Below are 14,730 nucleotides of genomic sequence, written 5' to 3'. Positions count from 1 at the left end.
ATGGCGAGGGGGAGCACACCAACAGCTGCATTGAAGGACAAAATAGAGGGAGGTTTGGACAAATAATGGACGTGGGGAATAAATAGGGGTATTTGAGGAATAAGTAGTCAGTTACAAATCTGTTCATTTTTGTACACAAAGGTGTATCCCTTAGATAAATGTGCACACCTCTTGGCCCATTCTCGACACGACCATAAACTATAAGACTAGTGTTTCACAGACAGGGTCTTGCATCACAAATTTCACCATCCCCAAGATGTATGTTAAGCTATGGATACATTTACTAGCATTTGTTAATGGATGTTAAAGACCCCCCATAGTATCTTTTTGATGAAGAGTAGACTTGTTAGTCTGACCAAATTCTATATTGTTGGCACAACCGACAGGGGGGGGACTGCATCAGCACCACAACCACAACCCTAAGAGAATGGTGCACACCTGTAGATTGAATTTGTAACTGACTACTCATACAGACGAATTAGAAATATTTGCACGGCATGTTGTAGTTTGATTTGATGTGATTATTCTGTTACTATGCATGAAGGGATGGTCAAAATCTCATTCATTTTGCATATGTAATATGTAGATGGAGCCTTACACTTTCCAGGAAAATGTCAATTTTTCAGAATGAGAAATAAGCATTTGGGTTGCCTGTTCTTTCCTGCCTTTTGAACACCAATCCCATTCATATTTACCCCATACTCCTACAGCATCGATCATGGCACAGTGTGTATCCATCACTGCAGACCCCGTGCAGTAAGTTGTGTGGTGGTGCAGTCCAGTGACGGTCCATTGACGAGCCTGACAATGTCATTGCGGTCATAGTTCTCAAACAATACAAAATGCTTTTTTGCATCCATCACGAAAAGCAAATCAGATTCCTGGACCTAATGAAACAGGTTTGAAAAGAAAGGAACAGCATCTATTCCAATTGGATTACTGATGATTTACTGAAATGTATCACTATTTCTCCAATTTGAAGCATCTTGCCAACTAAACAAAGTTTGTGTCAGAGAAATCTCTCCCCAAAAAAAGATTAACACCACCATCAACGACAACGCCTGGTGGGGAAATGGGAGGTGAGGGGAGCAGGGGGAGTTCAGTGTTTGAGTAAAATATTATACAGCAAGACAAATAAATACCTGCAACCAAAATCCCGAATCACAATCTTGCGGAAAGTACAAAGGCAAATAACTTCACAGGGCAGCCACATGAACCAGCACTCAAAAGGATTTCAAATTCAATGGTCACGTGAATTAGCAAAGGATTATCGCTTAAGGAAAGCTTCCGTACCTGCTTGATCCTTGAATATTTTTGAGACGACCACCGGGACATTATGTTCTGCTCCACCCTGATTAAGGAGAACAAATCACTTGTTATTAACACATTGCATGAATTGGCACCGAAGTGATAATGTCGCCTGAGGACTCACACAAAGATTATTAAATGGACTGATGTTATGGGATTGGCTTGTGCCTCTGCACTTTCACGTTTGAAGGGCGATGCTCTGTCGGGAATCAAACCAATACGTGACTTTCGAAAAGACGTATGAATGCTAAACGAGGCCTTTTGTGCACGATATGTGTGTGTGTGTGTGTGTGTGTGTGTGTGTGTGTGTGGTGTGTGTGTGTGCGTGTGTTGTGTTGTGTGTGTGGTGTGTGTTGTGTGTGTGGTGTGTGTTGTGTGTGTGGTGTGTGTTTGTGTGTGTGTGTGTGTGTGTGTGTGTGTGTGTGTGTGTGTGTGTGTGGTGCGTGTGGTGTGTGTCTGTTGTGTGTTGTGTGTGTGTGTGTGTGTGTGTGTGTGTGTGTGTGTGTGTGTGTGTGTTGTGTGTGTGGTGGTGGTGGTGGTGTGTGTGTGTGTGTGTGTGTGTGTGTGTGTGTGTGTGTGTGTGTGTGGTGTGTGTTTGTGTGGTGTGTGTGTGTTGTTTGTGTGTTGTGTTGTGTGTGTGGTGTGTGTTGTGTGTGTGGTGTGTGTTTGTGTGTGTGTGTGTGGTGTGTGTGTGCGTTGTGTGTTGTGTGTGTGTGTGTGTGTGTGTGTGTGTGTGTTGTGTGTGTGGTGGTGGTGGTGTGTGTGTGTGTGTGGTGTGTGTTTGTGTGGTGTGTGTGTGTTGTTTGTGTGTTGTGTTGTGTGTGTGTTGTGTGTGTGTTTTGTGTGTGTGTGTGCATTTACACGGAACTATCTGACTCACAGAAATATCCGAATACGAGAAATATCTGTTGGTGAGACGTGTCGTGTTCGTACAATTTCCTGTTAATACAAGCTAGTAGAGATGGATGCTTATTTTACCAATATATGCAAAAATCTAGTATTTATCATTTAACTTGTGGCCCCAGAACCAAATAAGAATATATATTTAATAATGTAATAATGGCACTCGTAGCTACACCTCCCACTCACACCGCACTCGTACCCAACCCTCCTCCCTCAGCCCCCCAAACATTATTTATAGTAAGTATCATCACTTAAAACTATCTCTGTGCATGGACAAGCCCCCGACATGACCTTCCCTTTGGTGTTAAGAAGCAACTCAACAAGGTACGGTGTCACCCCTGGTGGAAGTCTCGCTGAATGTTGGCAATGTTGGCATCACCTTTCCGATTTCATACGTCCATCAGCTAAATCACCAAGCCGGCTATGTTCACTCCCACAAGGTTCAAAGTGCAGTCACTGCCAGGGATAATCAGGGAGGTCAGGTAGAACTCAAACGTCCACAGGCCTTGCAGTGGCCCGCAACTTTGGAAGTTTTTGCAGTACGAGCTGCAAGATATCAATTTTCTGGGCAAGTTGATCAGAAAGTTCTCAAAATATTTCATTATGCAGAGACACGCCCCTTTCCTCGCAGGTACATTTCCAAGTATTTTGACCTTCTTTTAGAAGCTTTGTGAGCCATGTCAATGTTTAAATCCTCATCTAGCAGGCACGAGAAACGATTTGCCACCACCCCAACTGACTTCACTGCTAGGGATTTCTGTGCGTGCATGCCAAACATTCTGGGGCAAATGCCATTTTGAAAGTTATGCATTGCATTTAAATATTTACATTTTCTATGCAAAGTGGAAATTAATATAAAAAGGGTCAACAGTCTCTGTGGGACTACACTAGTGCAATGAATGACCACACGATCCTGCATGACCGTGAACAAGGAAATGAGGAGGCCATTTGGCCCATCATTCCCGTGTTGCATTCTCCAGTAAATTTGTGCTGCAGCTGTGAACAATCTTGTTGATGTTTTACTCAAGTATAAATAATTTAATCTTGATAGGGTGGCCAAATTTGAAAATAAATATAATAGATCAGTGATGAGAGATGGGACAAGATTACCACCCACACTGAAACGTGAGGCTGAAATTGGACTGTAGAAAAGAGAGGTTTCTCATTATATGAAATCAAACACACATATGGGTGAAAGAAGAAGTTGGAGTTTGACCAAAAACGGCTTTCAATAGGAACTTGGATTTAATTTTCATCTTCAAAGAGTATATTATGCAGTCAACCCTTGCAAATTTGAAAAGTTAAGCTCTGGAGATAAGAATTGAAAAGAATATGAACGAAAGAGAAGAAGGCAATTATATGTGTGCATGTATATATGTGTGTATGTATGTGTGTATATGGTTGTATGTGTGTATTTATGTGTGTATGTATGTATGTGTATTGTGTGTACCGTATGTGTTTATGTATGTTTTGGGTGTATATGTGTGTGTGTGTGCGTGCGTGTGTGTGTGTATGTATGTGTATGTATGTATGTGTATAACCACCTTTTAGAACCACCTTTTAGAGGCCATTTTTCCCCGCAAGCGGGGGTTGGCCTTTTTCGGGAACTGTGGTTGTTGTTGTTTTTCGGTCCCCTTTTTGAAGCAATGTTTTACGGCCGGATGCCCTTCCTGACGCCAACCCTTTTTGCCGCCTTTAACGACAAGCAGGGAATTACCAGTGAACTGGTACTCAATTTGCCGACCTCGGAAGGATGACAGGCTGAGTCAACCCCCCTGGCGTTAATTCAGCGATCGACCGGGATTCGAACCCAGGATCCTAGGATCCTAAGCCGGCACCCTAGCCGCTAGCCCAATACCAGGGTATATGTGCGTGTATTTATGTGTGCATGCATGTATGTGTATTGTGTGTATGTGTTTATGTATGTTTTGGGTGTGTGTCTGTGCGTGTGTGTGTGTGTGCGTGTGTGTGTGTGTGTGTGTGTGTGTCCATGTGTGTGTGCATGGGCATGTGTGTGTGTATGCACATCTGAAAATGGTAGAAGAAAACAGGGTTGTTTGGTCCGATCTCCATCAAAGTTTGCATACGTTTCGGTAGAACCCAGCGTCAGATCAAGAGCACGAATAAAAAAAATCTCCCCCCTCCCCCACCACCCCACTCCCCTCCACCTCTCTGTGGGAGTGGGGGTGATGGAGTCGACCTACGATTTACACCCAATCTCCACCAAGGTTTGCATACGTGTTGGTACCGTGGCCATGTCATGGTCATAAATTTAAAAAATCCCCCCTCGTAGAGGGGATGGAGAGGGAGACGACTTGGCAATGCTTGTTTCTAGTTTGGAAAAAAAAATTGAATTGAGGGGCTGATCCAGATTTATCTTATTCCTTTAAGCAGATTCAATACGTCTGGACTCAACAGGAATGGGCCGTGCTGGAAGTGCAGAAAGTCAAAAGCCAAAACTGAGTCAATGGACAGGAAGTCAGTTTGGTACATGTTTCCATAATGGAAATGCCCTGTAGAGATATCTATCCATGGCCATCCTCCATCATTGCATGAGGTTCATCTTCATCGAGTCTCTCAGCATAATATTTTGCAGGTAAATACAACTATTTCAATTTATGGTGTTCATTCTGTCAGTTGATATTGTCTTCAGCACAAATGATCAGTAAACAGAATAATAGACAGTGGAAGTAATACCTCAAACTTATCAAAATAACTCCCGTCAATTTGATATGGTGGATTTGAAATGGTGCGGATACTTTCGAGAATTCCTTATTTGAATTTTTGGACACTAATTGGTCAAATTTACCAGGTGTATGAATTTGTGAGAGTCAACTGAATTGGTATGTACTGCGTGTCGTTAATCATTTTACATAATTTCTCTGCCACACAATCAATTCATTCAATCATTCATGAAGCATAGCACATCAGCAATGCATTATTCAGATCAATGTGGGGCCATACACATATTATGTATGTAACACGAGGTGGGGAGTAGGAGGTAAATTGAGATAAAAGCAAATTGAAACAAGGAACATTGTGGTAAGACAGGATAGTTGGGATAATGGTGTTGGAAGAGATGACCGAGTAAATGGAAAGGTTTGGAGGATGGAGTGGGATTTAAACTGCCATTTTAGAAATGCTGTGATATTCAACACTTACATACATCCCATGCAGGTCCATGGACGAACCCCATTCTATGAACGACATTATAACAATATATATTGTTGCGGTTTTGAGAAACCACACTTGTAAATATAACGTCATTAAAGGTTAACGGTTGCACCCCATAAATAGGCCACAAGCAACACGTAGGTCATCTTAGGACGATAGTTATTTCTTAGTATGTGTTTAGATAAGGCCATGCCCAGTAGTTGCATCTGCGTTGTGTCAAACAAATAAGAGTAGGCCCCTTTTGTTCATTTTTGCAGCCTCCCTCCAAGCGACGCCATTAAGCGCTTTTCAGTCTATACCCCATCGGCCCTCCCAATTTGTTACGCTCCTTGGCCAGCAGCCTTCGCTGCCCTTGGGCTCGCTCAAACCAGCCCAAAAGCCACGAGGTGAGGGCCGAAAAGGGGGGAGGAGCACAAGGATGGAGGTGGGGACACGTCAAGCGGCCATCAAGGCGGAGCCAGTAAACCATCACCAGCCAAACAGGGCTAAGGTGAAATCGCCTGACAGGGCGTGGTTGGGGCTTCCAGAGCGTTCGCTGGCTTGGCTTATAAAAGCGCGCACACAAAGCCCTCGAGAGGACTTACGCAGCAGCGCTCATTACAAAGGACTCGAGAGAACTTATCGTGGTTGAGAGGACTTGAGGGGGCGAGGGCGTTCGTGAGAGGACTCGTGCCAAGAGAGAGTGGAGAAGAGGTGGTAAAAGGACTCGTTGGAGAGCGCGCTAAAGAACGGCGTTACAACGACTTATTGCAAGGACTCGCGTTATGAGCCTTGATTGAGGCGGCTGCTTTGGAAGGACGTGTGTGAAAAGCACTTCGTATAACCACCAGTTAACCGACCTTCCCCTGTATAATTGTCCGCTCGCGCCTACGCTACGCGGAGAGCTGTCTGCCGTCCACCATCATCGCCTGGTATGGGTCGAGGACCGGAGCCGGACCAGAGCCTGAACGCCATCGCCGGACCTTCCACCCTACCTTCTACATCCCCGCGTGAGTCTGCGTCTGAGACCGAATCTGAGAGTGATCGGACCCGTGTCCAGGGAATAGAATAAGACTGTTGTTAAGGCTGCCCTGTGTACTTTTTCTTCCTCTTCCTTGTACATTCTTTCGTTTCCTCTTCTTGTACAAATTGTAATAAATGACCTTGTTCTTCCTGGTTTCTTCCTAATTCGATCGTCCTCGTCTTTTCTCAATTGGGTAAGCATAGCACGATCCCAACCACTATAATCGCGTTAGTCATTGTTAACAGCTCGGATTGCGGATCGCTATCCGCTCGGCGTTTCCACATGATATCTGTGATTCGGGCGGGAGTTATTCCCTCATTTCCGGTCAGCGTTAGTACTTAGGTAATAGCGAATCCCTACTCCTAAAAACCATACCTAACGCTGCCCGGGAAGGACGTTATAACCTCCAGGATCGCGTCGGCCAGATAAAAGACAAGGGGATTAATCCCCCCTTGATAAGGGGAAGGCCGACGTCGGAGATCCGCAACAATTGGTAGTCAGGAGTGGCGATTTGGAACCTGGGACTAAATTTTTTAGACCAAATTTTGGACACCAATTTTGCATATTGGCCACAACAATTGGTGTCTGGGAGTGGGATTTGGGACCCGGACCAAATTTTTTATCCTTTGGACAAATTTGGTCAAAATTACGAGCGGCCGAAATTTTTATTAACACCTAAATTTTAAATCGTGCCATGGATAGCCAAGGCGATCGGATGCCGATGGGGGTAGATGAGGAGGAGTTGGAATTAACCCAGGACCCCTGGGAAGAAGTTGGACAATTGGGAGGAATGGAAGAGGAGATTGAAGAGGGTGCAGCAGTAGGGGTTGCAGGCGAACAAAATGGCGGCACCTCGCACATGGCGACGAGGGCCGCGCCCGCTGCGCAAATGGGGGGGGGGATGGATATGCAGGACCTCATTGCGCAGCTTCAGGCAGCCATACAATTCAGGGTGGACAAAACGCAGGAGCAAATTGGGGGATTGAGTAGGGAGATGGGAGAAATGAGGGCCGATAGTAGGCAATTGGGAAATCAGATTGGGGGATTAGACAGCAAATTTGGGGGATTAGACAGCAAATTTGGGGGATTAGACAGCAAATTGGGGGGATTAGAAAGCAAATTGGGGGGATTAGAAAGCAAATTAGGGGGCCAATTGAAGGACGTGGGTGGCCCAGCCAGAGAAATAAACGAGGGGTTAACGGGGTTTGGAACCAGAATAGGTGGCCAAATAAAAGCAGTGGGGAAGGACATTGACCGCAGGTCAAGCGGGAAAGGTACACAGGTATGCGATGGGGTAGCGTGGCTTGAGAAGCGCGGGGAAAGTGAGTTAGAGCAAAGCAAAGTTAAGTGGACCGGGGTAAAATCGCGACATGGGGTATAGAGAAGTCGACGGCCGCTGAATTGGAAAATCTTATTTTATGTGCACCAGCGGTCGTCGAGCTTAATGAAGAAAAGGACATAATCATAATGGAAATTGGGGTTGAAGAGATGGCGGACTTAGAAGAGCAATCGCGGGAGGAAAAGATGGAAATTGTGCAAAGTCTGTGTTCGCATCATGATGCCGTACTTCCTAACCCAAATGAAAGTTTGCAGCTGCATGTGGAGAAAAGAATCCCAAAGGTAAGCCGGGCTGTATATGGTACGAAAAGGTTTGGCGCGAAAGGATTTTTCACGCGCTTGGGATCCCGACGTCACCCGGGCGCTTGTGGGAGGTCCGTGGTGCGCTGTGTGAGAGCGAATGGCACGCGTGTGCGAACGGCGCCGAAGCACGAGTGTGATACAGAGTGTGAAAGTGAGAGTGAGTGCGACAGAGTGTGAGATGGATGAGGAGTGTGCGAGGATGCACACCAGAGTGTGTCGGAGAGAGTGTGCGAGGATGCACACCAGAGATGGATGGAGAGAGTGTGCGGGGATGCACACCGGAGCGGGTGATTGGGTATGTGCAAGAGTGCACACCCGTGGTGGTTACAGGGGACGTAACAGAGGAGTGTGCGCAAGTATGTGCATGAGAGAGGTGTGTAACGGAGTGTGTGAGTGTGCCTGGGTGGTGTGTACGAGAGAGTGCGGTGACAAAATGTGTGGGATGTATGGGGGACGCTGGAGCGCCGCGTTTTGTATATGTAGACAGGGTCGCGTGTGGATGTGAGAATGCGATCCAAGCATCGATGCAGACCGGGGCAGCGGTTAGGCCGACGTATAGCCGACGCGATTCCTCAGTGCGCGGGGTGCTTTGTGTGCTGTGGGGGCCAGCGGGGATCGTTGCCGCGGCGTTCTTGCAAGGAGCGCCATGCACGATTCGTGCCGGGCCCCGCCCTGTATGGTAGGTGCCGCGACGCCGCGTCATAAAGGCGATCGGCATGGTTTGGGGGGAGGAAGGCCAGGTCGGACCTTTGCCCCCTGGCGGGCGCGGTGCTCCGACCGGGGGAGGTTGGGTCATCGGGCCGGAGACCGGAAGGCTCCACGCAGAGATGGCGCCTGGAACCTCGGCCCGAGTATGCCTCCTCCCCAGAATCGAAAATGCCAGACGGATCTAACCAACAGGAGACTGACCATCCGTATACATTGCTCGGCTTTGCGAAGCCGAGCGGTGATGAAATATATTTCCGCACCGAGGCTCGTAGTATAGTGGACTAGTGGCGATAGTGATAGCGAATGGTAGTTGTACCATTCTCATTGGGGCAAAGGAGCTATAGGATTATGGGGTTTGGCGGTGAGAACTAGCCAGGGCGGGCTAGGATAATTGATAGGATTTAGAGATGACAATAGGAGACTTGAGATTTAAGTAAAGACATTGTACAAGTAGTGGGGACGTAGAGAGATTAGATGGATGATAATGACGAGGATGTGCTTAGTGTAAAGGGATGACAGGGAAAGCGCGAGTTTTAGAGAGAGGTAGTTAGCTAGATGATGCTGTGTGTGTGAGTATGAGGATGCGCTTTAGGCGCAAATGAGGCATTGTGAATGAGAGTCTTGGTGGTGCTGGTGAGCAAATGAGGCAATGCTCGTGAATGATGCGTGTGTGTGTGAAAGTGTATGAGTGGAGTATTGTGGACAAGTGTAAGTGTATTGAGTGATTGCCTTGCATGGGGTGCAAGGGAATAAGTGGTGTGGAATAAATGGTGTGGAGTAAATGGTGTGTGGAATGAGTTGTGTGGAGTGCATGGTGCGGAAGAGTGGATGGGGGAAGATGGACCCCTTCACGAATACCCGGGGAGGGTAGTTTAAAGTTAGGTAGAGGGAGTAGGTAAATTTGTTGGATATTGACATCTGTGTTGCGAGTAGTAGCAATGTGGTGCTTAGAGGGGTGCATGAGTATGTGGAATGGCTGGGCATGTGGCTTAATTGGTGTGTATGGTTATTGGGGCACTCTGCCACTGGTAGTCTGTCGGCCAGGTGAGGCCACAGGTAGGCTCTGGGAGCCAGTTCAAGTAGAGTTCAGTGGGGCCCGAGGATCCAGAGGAAGGACCCGGGTAGCCCAATACCAGAGGGGGCATTAGTGGGGTTAGAGCGCCAGGAGGGCCTTCCCCAAGTTAGGGTAGTCGCAGGAGCTAGGCAAGCTCGGGTGGTGACTTCAGTAGCGGAGGTGCGCAGGTAGGTAGACCTGCTGGTAAAGCCACACGACCCAGCCCCGAAATTGTGCAAGGGCACAGTAGGGAAAATTGGGGGAGTGAGACCCCAAATTGGAAGAGCACCACAGTATGGTCAATGGGAATTGGTTTTTAGACCCACATAGTGTAATGATGGCCAATGGATTGGCAGGGCGAGACCCCGGGTAGTTTAAAGAGTTAATTAGAAGGATAGTTAGGAGGAAATCTCTTCGCACCATACACATCCACTCACCGAGGTGACAGGACTCCACACCAGGTCGTTTTGCGAATATTTGGAATGTAAGACACATCTTGACGGAGTTTGACGTTGTGTTTATTCCATCCCTTCCTTCTTGGGAGGGATTGGGGACGAATTTAGTTTAGGGGGACATATGGGGGACGAGACAGTAGAGACGGAATTTGTAAATTGTGTAAATACGGGGAAGGGCAAGGGTAGTGTAGATTCACATGGGGGGTGACGTATGAGTAGGGACGAGCTTTCTCAGCTCGCTCTCCCGCGCCCCTCATGTCGCATTGCCTTGTTTTGATGTGTACCCTTGCGCCCTTGCCCCCGCTAACCTCTGCTTTGTCTTCCTCCCCACTCATGGACCCATGGTCTTTTGTCGAGGGGAGTGTGCAGGTGCCCTGAGTTGTGCGGCCGCACTCTGCGCTGCACCCTGCTGCCTGCCTGCCTGCACTGGTACACCATATGGACCACACGTTCTGTGGCCTGCCACCTTTGCTGGGACAGACCATTGCTGCCAGCAGCATCTTGCTTGTGGACCACTGTGTTTTAAGTGGCACATGCCAAGCAGTCGGACCACCTACGCTGGCCCTGCTGGCCAAAATAAAAAGCGGACGCGGGTTGTGCCCTTTTTATTAATTAATCTTTTGTGTGCCCGAACAACAAAGATGGTAAACTTTTACGATGGCACACCGAAGATCCAAGAAGAAGATGCAGCCAAGATACATTGGCCCAGCATTCAAGCAAAGCACAAGTCATCATTTATTAGTTTTGAAATGTTTTGTGCATTTTTGATGATGGTGCTTTTTGTGCATTTTTTTTATTTAGGTGCATATTGGTGTATGGTGTATTGGTGCAGTGCATGGCAATTGTATTTCCTCTTTTCAAAACAATTCTTCTTTTTCCCACAAAAGACTGGTCCTAGGTTGTAGTTGTAAATAATTAGTAGTAATCTTGTAAATAACATGCTCCCCACCGGCTTAAATGTTTAGTTTGCGAATAATTCCGTAATTCGGTTAATTGTGGGCATGAGTCAGTTAGGTAGTACACAACGCAGCAGATGGGACATATCTAGTGTTAAAACTGTCACACTCAGGGTGTAGAGTAAATGTAGAGGGAAACTACACCTAAGTGTCACATGTAGTTGTAAAAGTAGTCCTGACCCAGGTATCGGTTCGGCTCGAGCCGAGCCTGGCAAAAGGAGGGGTGCAGGGTTGCGGTTTTGAGAACCCACACTTGTAAATATAAAGTCATAAAAGGTTAAAGGTTGCACCCCATAGATAGGCCACAAGCAACACGTAGGTCACCTTAGGATGGTAGTTATTTCTTAGTATGTGCTTAGATAAGGCCATGTCCAGTAGTTGCATCTGCATTGCGTCAAACAAATAAGAGTAGGCCCCTTTCGTTCATTTTTGCAGCCTCCCTCCAAGCAACACCATTAAGCGCTCTTCAGTCTATACCCCATCGGCCCTCCCAATTTGTTACGCCCCTTGGCCAGCAGCCTTCGCTGCCCTTGGGCTCACTCAAACCAGCCCAAAAGCCACGAGGTGAGGCCCAAAAAAGGGGGGCGGAGTGCAAGGATGGAGGTGCGGCCACGTCAAGCGGCCATCAAGGCAAAGCCGGTAAACCATCACCAGCCAATCAGGGCTAAGGTGAGATCGCCTGACAGGGCGTGGTTGGGGCTTCCACAGCGTTCGCTGGCTTGGCTTACAAAAGCGCGCACACAAAGCCCTCGAGAGGACTTACACAGCAGCGCTCATTACAAAGGACTCGAGAGAACTTATCGTGGTTGAGAGGACTTGAGGGGGCGAGGGCGTTCATGAGAGGACTCGTGCCAAGAGAGAGTGGAGAAGAGATGGTAAAAGGACTCGTTGGAGAGCGCGCTAAAGAACGGCGTTACAATGACTTATTGCAAGGACTCGCGTTATGAGCCTTGATTGAGGCGGCTGCTTTGGAAGGACGTGTGTGAAAAGCGCTTCGCATAACTGCCAGTTTACCGACCTTCCCCTGTATAATTGTTCGCTCGCGCCTACGCTACGCGGAGAGCTGTCTGCCGTCCACCATCATCACCTGGTATGGGTCGAGGACCGGACCGGACTGGAGCCTGAACGCCATCGCCGGACCTTCCACCCTACCTTCTACATCCCAGCGTGAGTCTGCGTCTGAGACTGAATCTGAGAGTGATCGGGCCCGTGTCCAGGGAATAGAATAAGACTGTTGTTAAGGCTGCCCTGTGTACTTTTTCTTCCTCTTCCTTGTACATTCTTTCGTTTCGTCTTCTTGTACAAATTGTAATAAATTACCTTGTTCTTCCTGGTTTCTTCCTAATTCGATCGTCCGAGTTTTTCTCAATTGGGTAAGCATAGCACGATCCCAACCGCTATAATCGGGTTAGTCATTGTTAACAGCTCGGATCGCGGATCGCTATTTGCTCGGCGTTTCCACCTGATATCCGTGATTCGGACGGGAGTTATTCCCTCATTTCCGGTCAGCATTAGTACTTAGGTAATAGCGAATCCCTAGTCCTAAAAACCCTACCTAACGCTGCCCGGGAAGGATGTTATAACCTCCACGATCGCATCGGCCAGATAAAAGACAAGGGGATTAATCCCCCCTTGATAAGGGGAAGGCCGACGTCGGAGATCCGCAACAATATATATATATTATATATATATATATATATATATATATATATATATATATATATATATATATATTGCTGCAGTTTTGAGATTGGTACAGTAAAGGTTAATAAAGGTTAAAGGTTGCCCCCCCCCCCCCCCATAGTTAATCACATGAGCAACATGTAGCCTCATTTGTAGTATAGTTATGTCTTAGTATATGTGAGAGTAGGCCCCTTCCAGTGTTAATCCTGCGTTGTTGTAAAGACAGGAGGATAGGCCCTACTTCTACAACCATTCCACGTCCATAGGCTCGATCCATTGCGGCTAAAAAGCCCTAGTTGTGTTGGGCGCGAGTTAACATGAGGTAGGCCTCGGCAGGTGGAGGAGGGTTGAGCGCGGCGCGGCAGCAGTGGGGACGGTAAGCATGAGTCACCAATCAGGGCTCACAGCATGTGGCTGCAGCACTGCGTCACAGGGCGTGGTTGGAACATCGATCAGGCTAAGGGCGTGGCAATAAAACCGATCGCGCAAAGCCCCCACCTCAGTTATGAGAAGGGAGAGGCGCTCGTGAGTCGTGAGTTATGAGAAGGGAGAGGCGCTCGTGAGTCGTGAGTCGAGTTATGAGAAAGGAGAGGCGCTCGTGAGTCGTGAGTTATGAGAAGGGAGAGGCGCTCGTGAGTCGTGAGTTATGAGAAGGGAGAGGCGCTTGTGAGTCGTGAGTCGAGTTATGAGAAGGGAGAGGCGCTCGTCAAGTTGGGAGAGGTGTGCTGGAAGAGCTCGTGCGTTCGGAGTGCTGAGAAGGGAGACGCGCTTGAAGGGAATCATTTGCACTGTATGAACTTTGTTATGAGGAATACGTGGGCGCAGCCAGGGCGTTGATAACTTACACAGTTCGGCCAAAGCGAGTGAACGCGGCTGAATAACCGCCAGCCGTGCTAAAATCTGCCCTCTACCGTTCGCCCCGAGATTATTACCCGTTTGTTCGAGCGACACGATACGAGTTCCTGCCTTCGCCTACCTCCATCTTCGCGGGACGAGCCGGGGAAAGTGGCGAGTGAGACGGGGCCGATCCTGGACGACCACCGCGGCGCTGGTGAACATCATCCTGCCCATCTGCAATACCCTGTGTGAGTGTGAGTGAGACGGGCCCATTTGTCCTGGGATATTAAGAATAAGACTGTCTAAGTTGCCCTGTGTCTCTTCGTCCTGAGCTGTAAATACGTGCATAATAATTAAATCTATTTGTTCTTCCTTTTCTTCTGTATTCGATCGTTCCCGTGATTTCTCCATTGACTAAGCGTGGCATGGGTAAAACCGCTTGAATCGGGTTCCATTGGTTATAACGGCGTGGATCACGTGTACGCAAACCGCTCGGCGTATCAGCATCACAAGTGGTTCGTGCGAGGCTTATTTCCTCGCTTCCAGGGCAGTGCTAGTACTTAGGTACGAGCGAATGTGGTCCCGAAACACTATTTGGCGCTGTCTGGAAGGGACGTAATAGTCTGGTCTCGGGTCGCGCCAGGTCAGTAAAGACAAGGGGATTAATCCCCCCTTGATAAGGGGAGAAGGCCGGCGGCAGATCCGCAACAATATATATGTATGTATATATACAGTGGAACCTTGACTTACGAGTGCCCCAACTTACGAGTTTTTCGAGATACGAGCCGTCGCTCGGGCGGTTTATTGCTTTGAGATGCGAGCCGAGATCCGAGTTACGAGCTTTCGCCACCCGGTCACGTGGTTATCTTGCCGTGCACGTACAGTATCTCTGTCGTATAGCGCTGCATTTTAGTTTTCGCATTTCGGTTATTTTGAGTTTACGCCGCCAGGTGGGTTCCGGTCACGTGGTTATCTTGCCGTGCACGTACAGTATCTCTGTCGTATAGC

The 14,730-nt window shown here is 47.9% G+C and overlaps 1 protein-coding gene across 1 annotated transcript in view; it reads right to left on the bottom strand.

The window, feature by feature from the left end:
• SNTG2 (syntrophin gamma 2) overlaps window positions 1-14,730 on the bottom strand; it is a 278,507-nt gene that overhangs the window by 247,527 nt on the left and 16,250 nt on the right. The window contains exon 5 of the mRNA XM_078772595.1: window positions 1,294-1,351. Coding sequence (XP_078628721.1) covers window positions 1,294-1,351 — 58 coding nt within the window. The remainder of the gene's footprint in view (window positions 1-1,293; window positions 1,352-14,730) is intronic.

This window comes from Myxine glutinosa, chromosome 2 (genome assembly GCF_964187855.1).
Source record: "Myxine glutinosa chromosome 2, kmMyxGlut1.1, whole genome shotgun sequence".
Classification (NCBI taxonomy): Eukaryota; Metazoa; Chordata; class Myxini; order Myxiniformes; family Myxinidae; genus Myxine; species Myxine glutinosa.
Note: the sequence above shows the minus strand (reverse complement) of the source record. Positions and strands in the feature narration are given on the sequence as shown.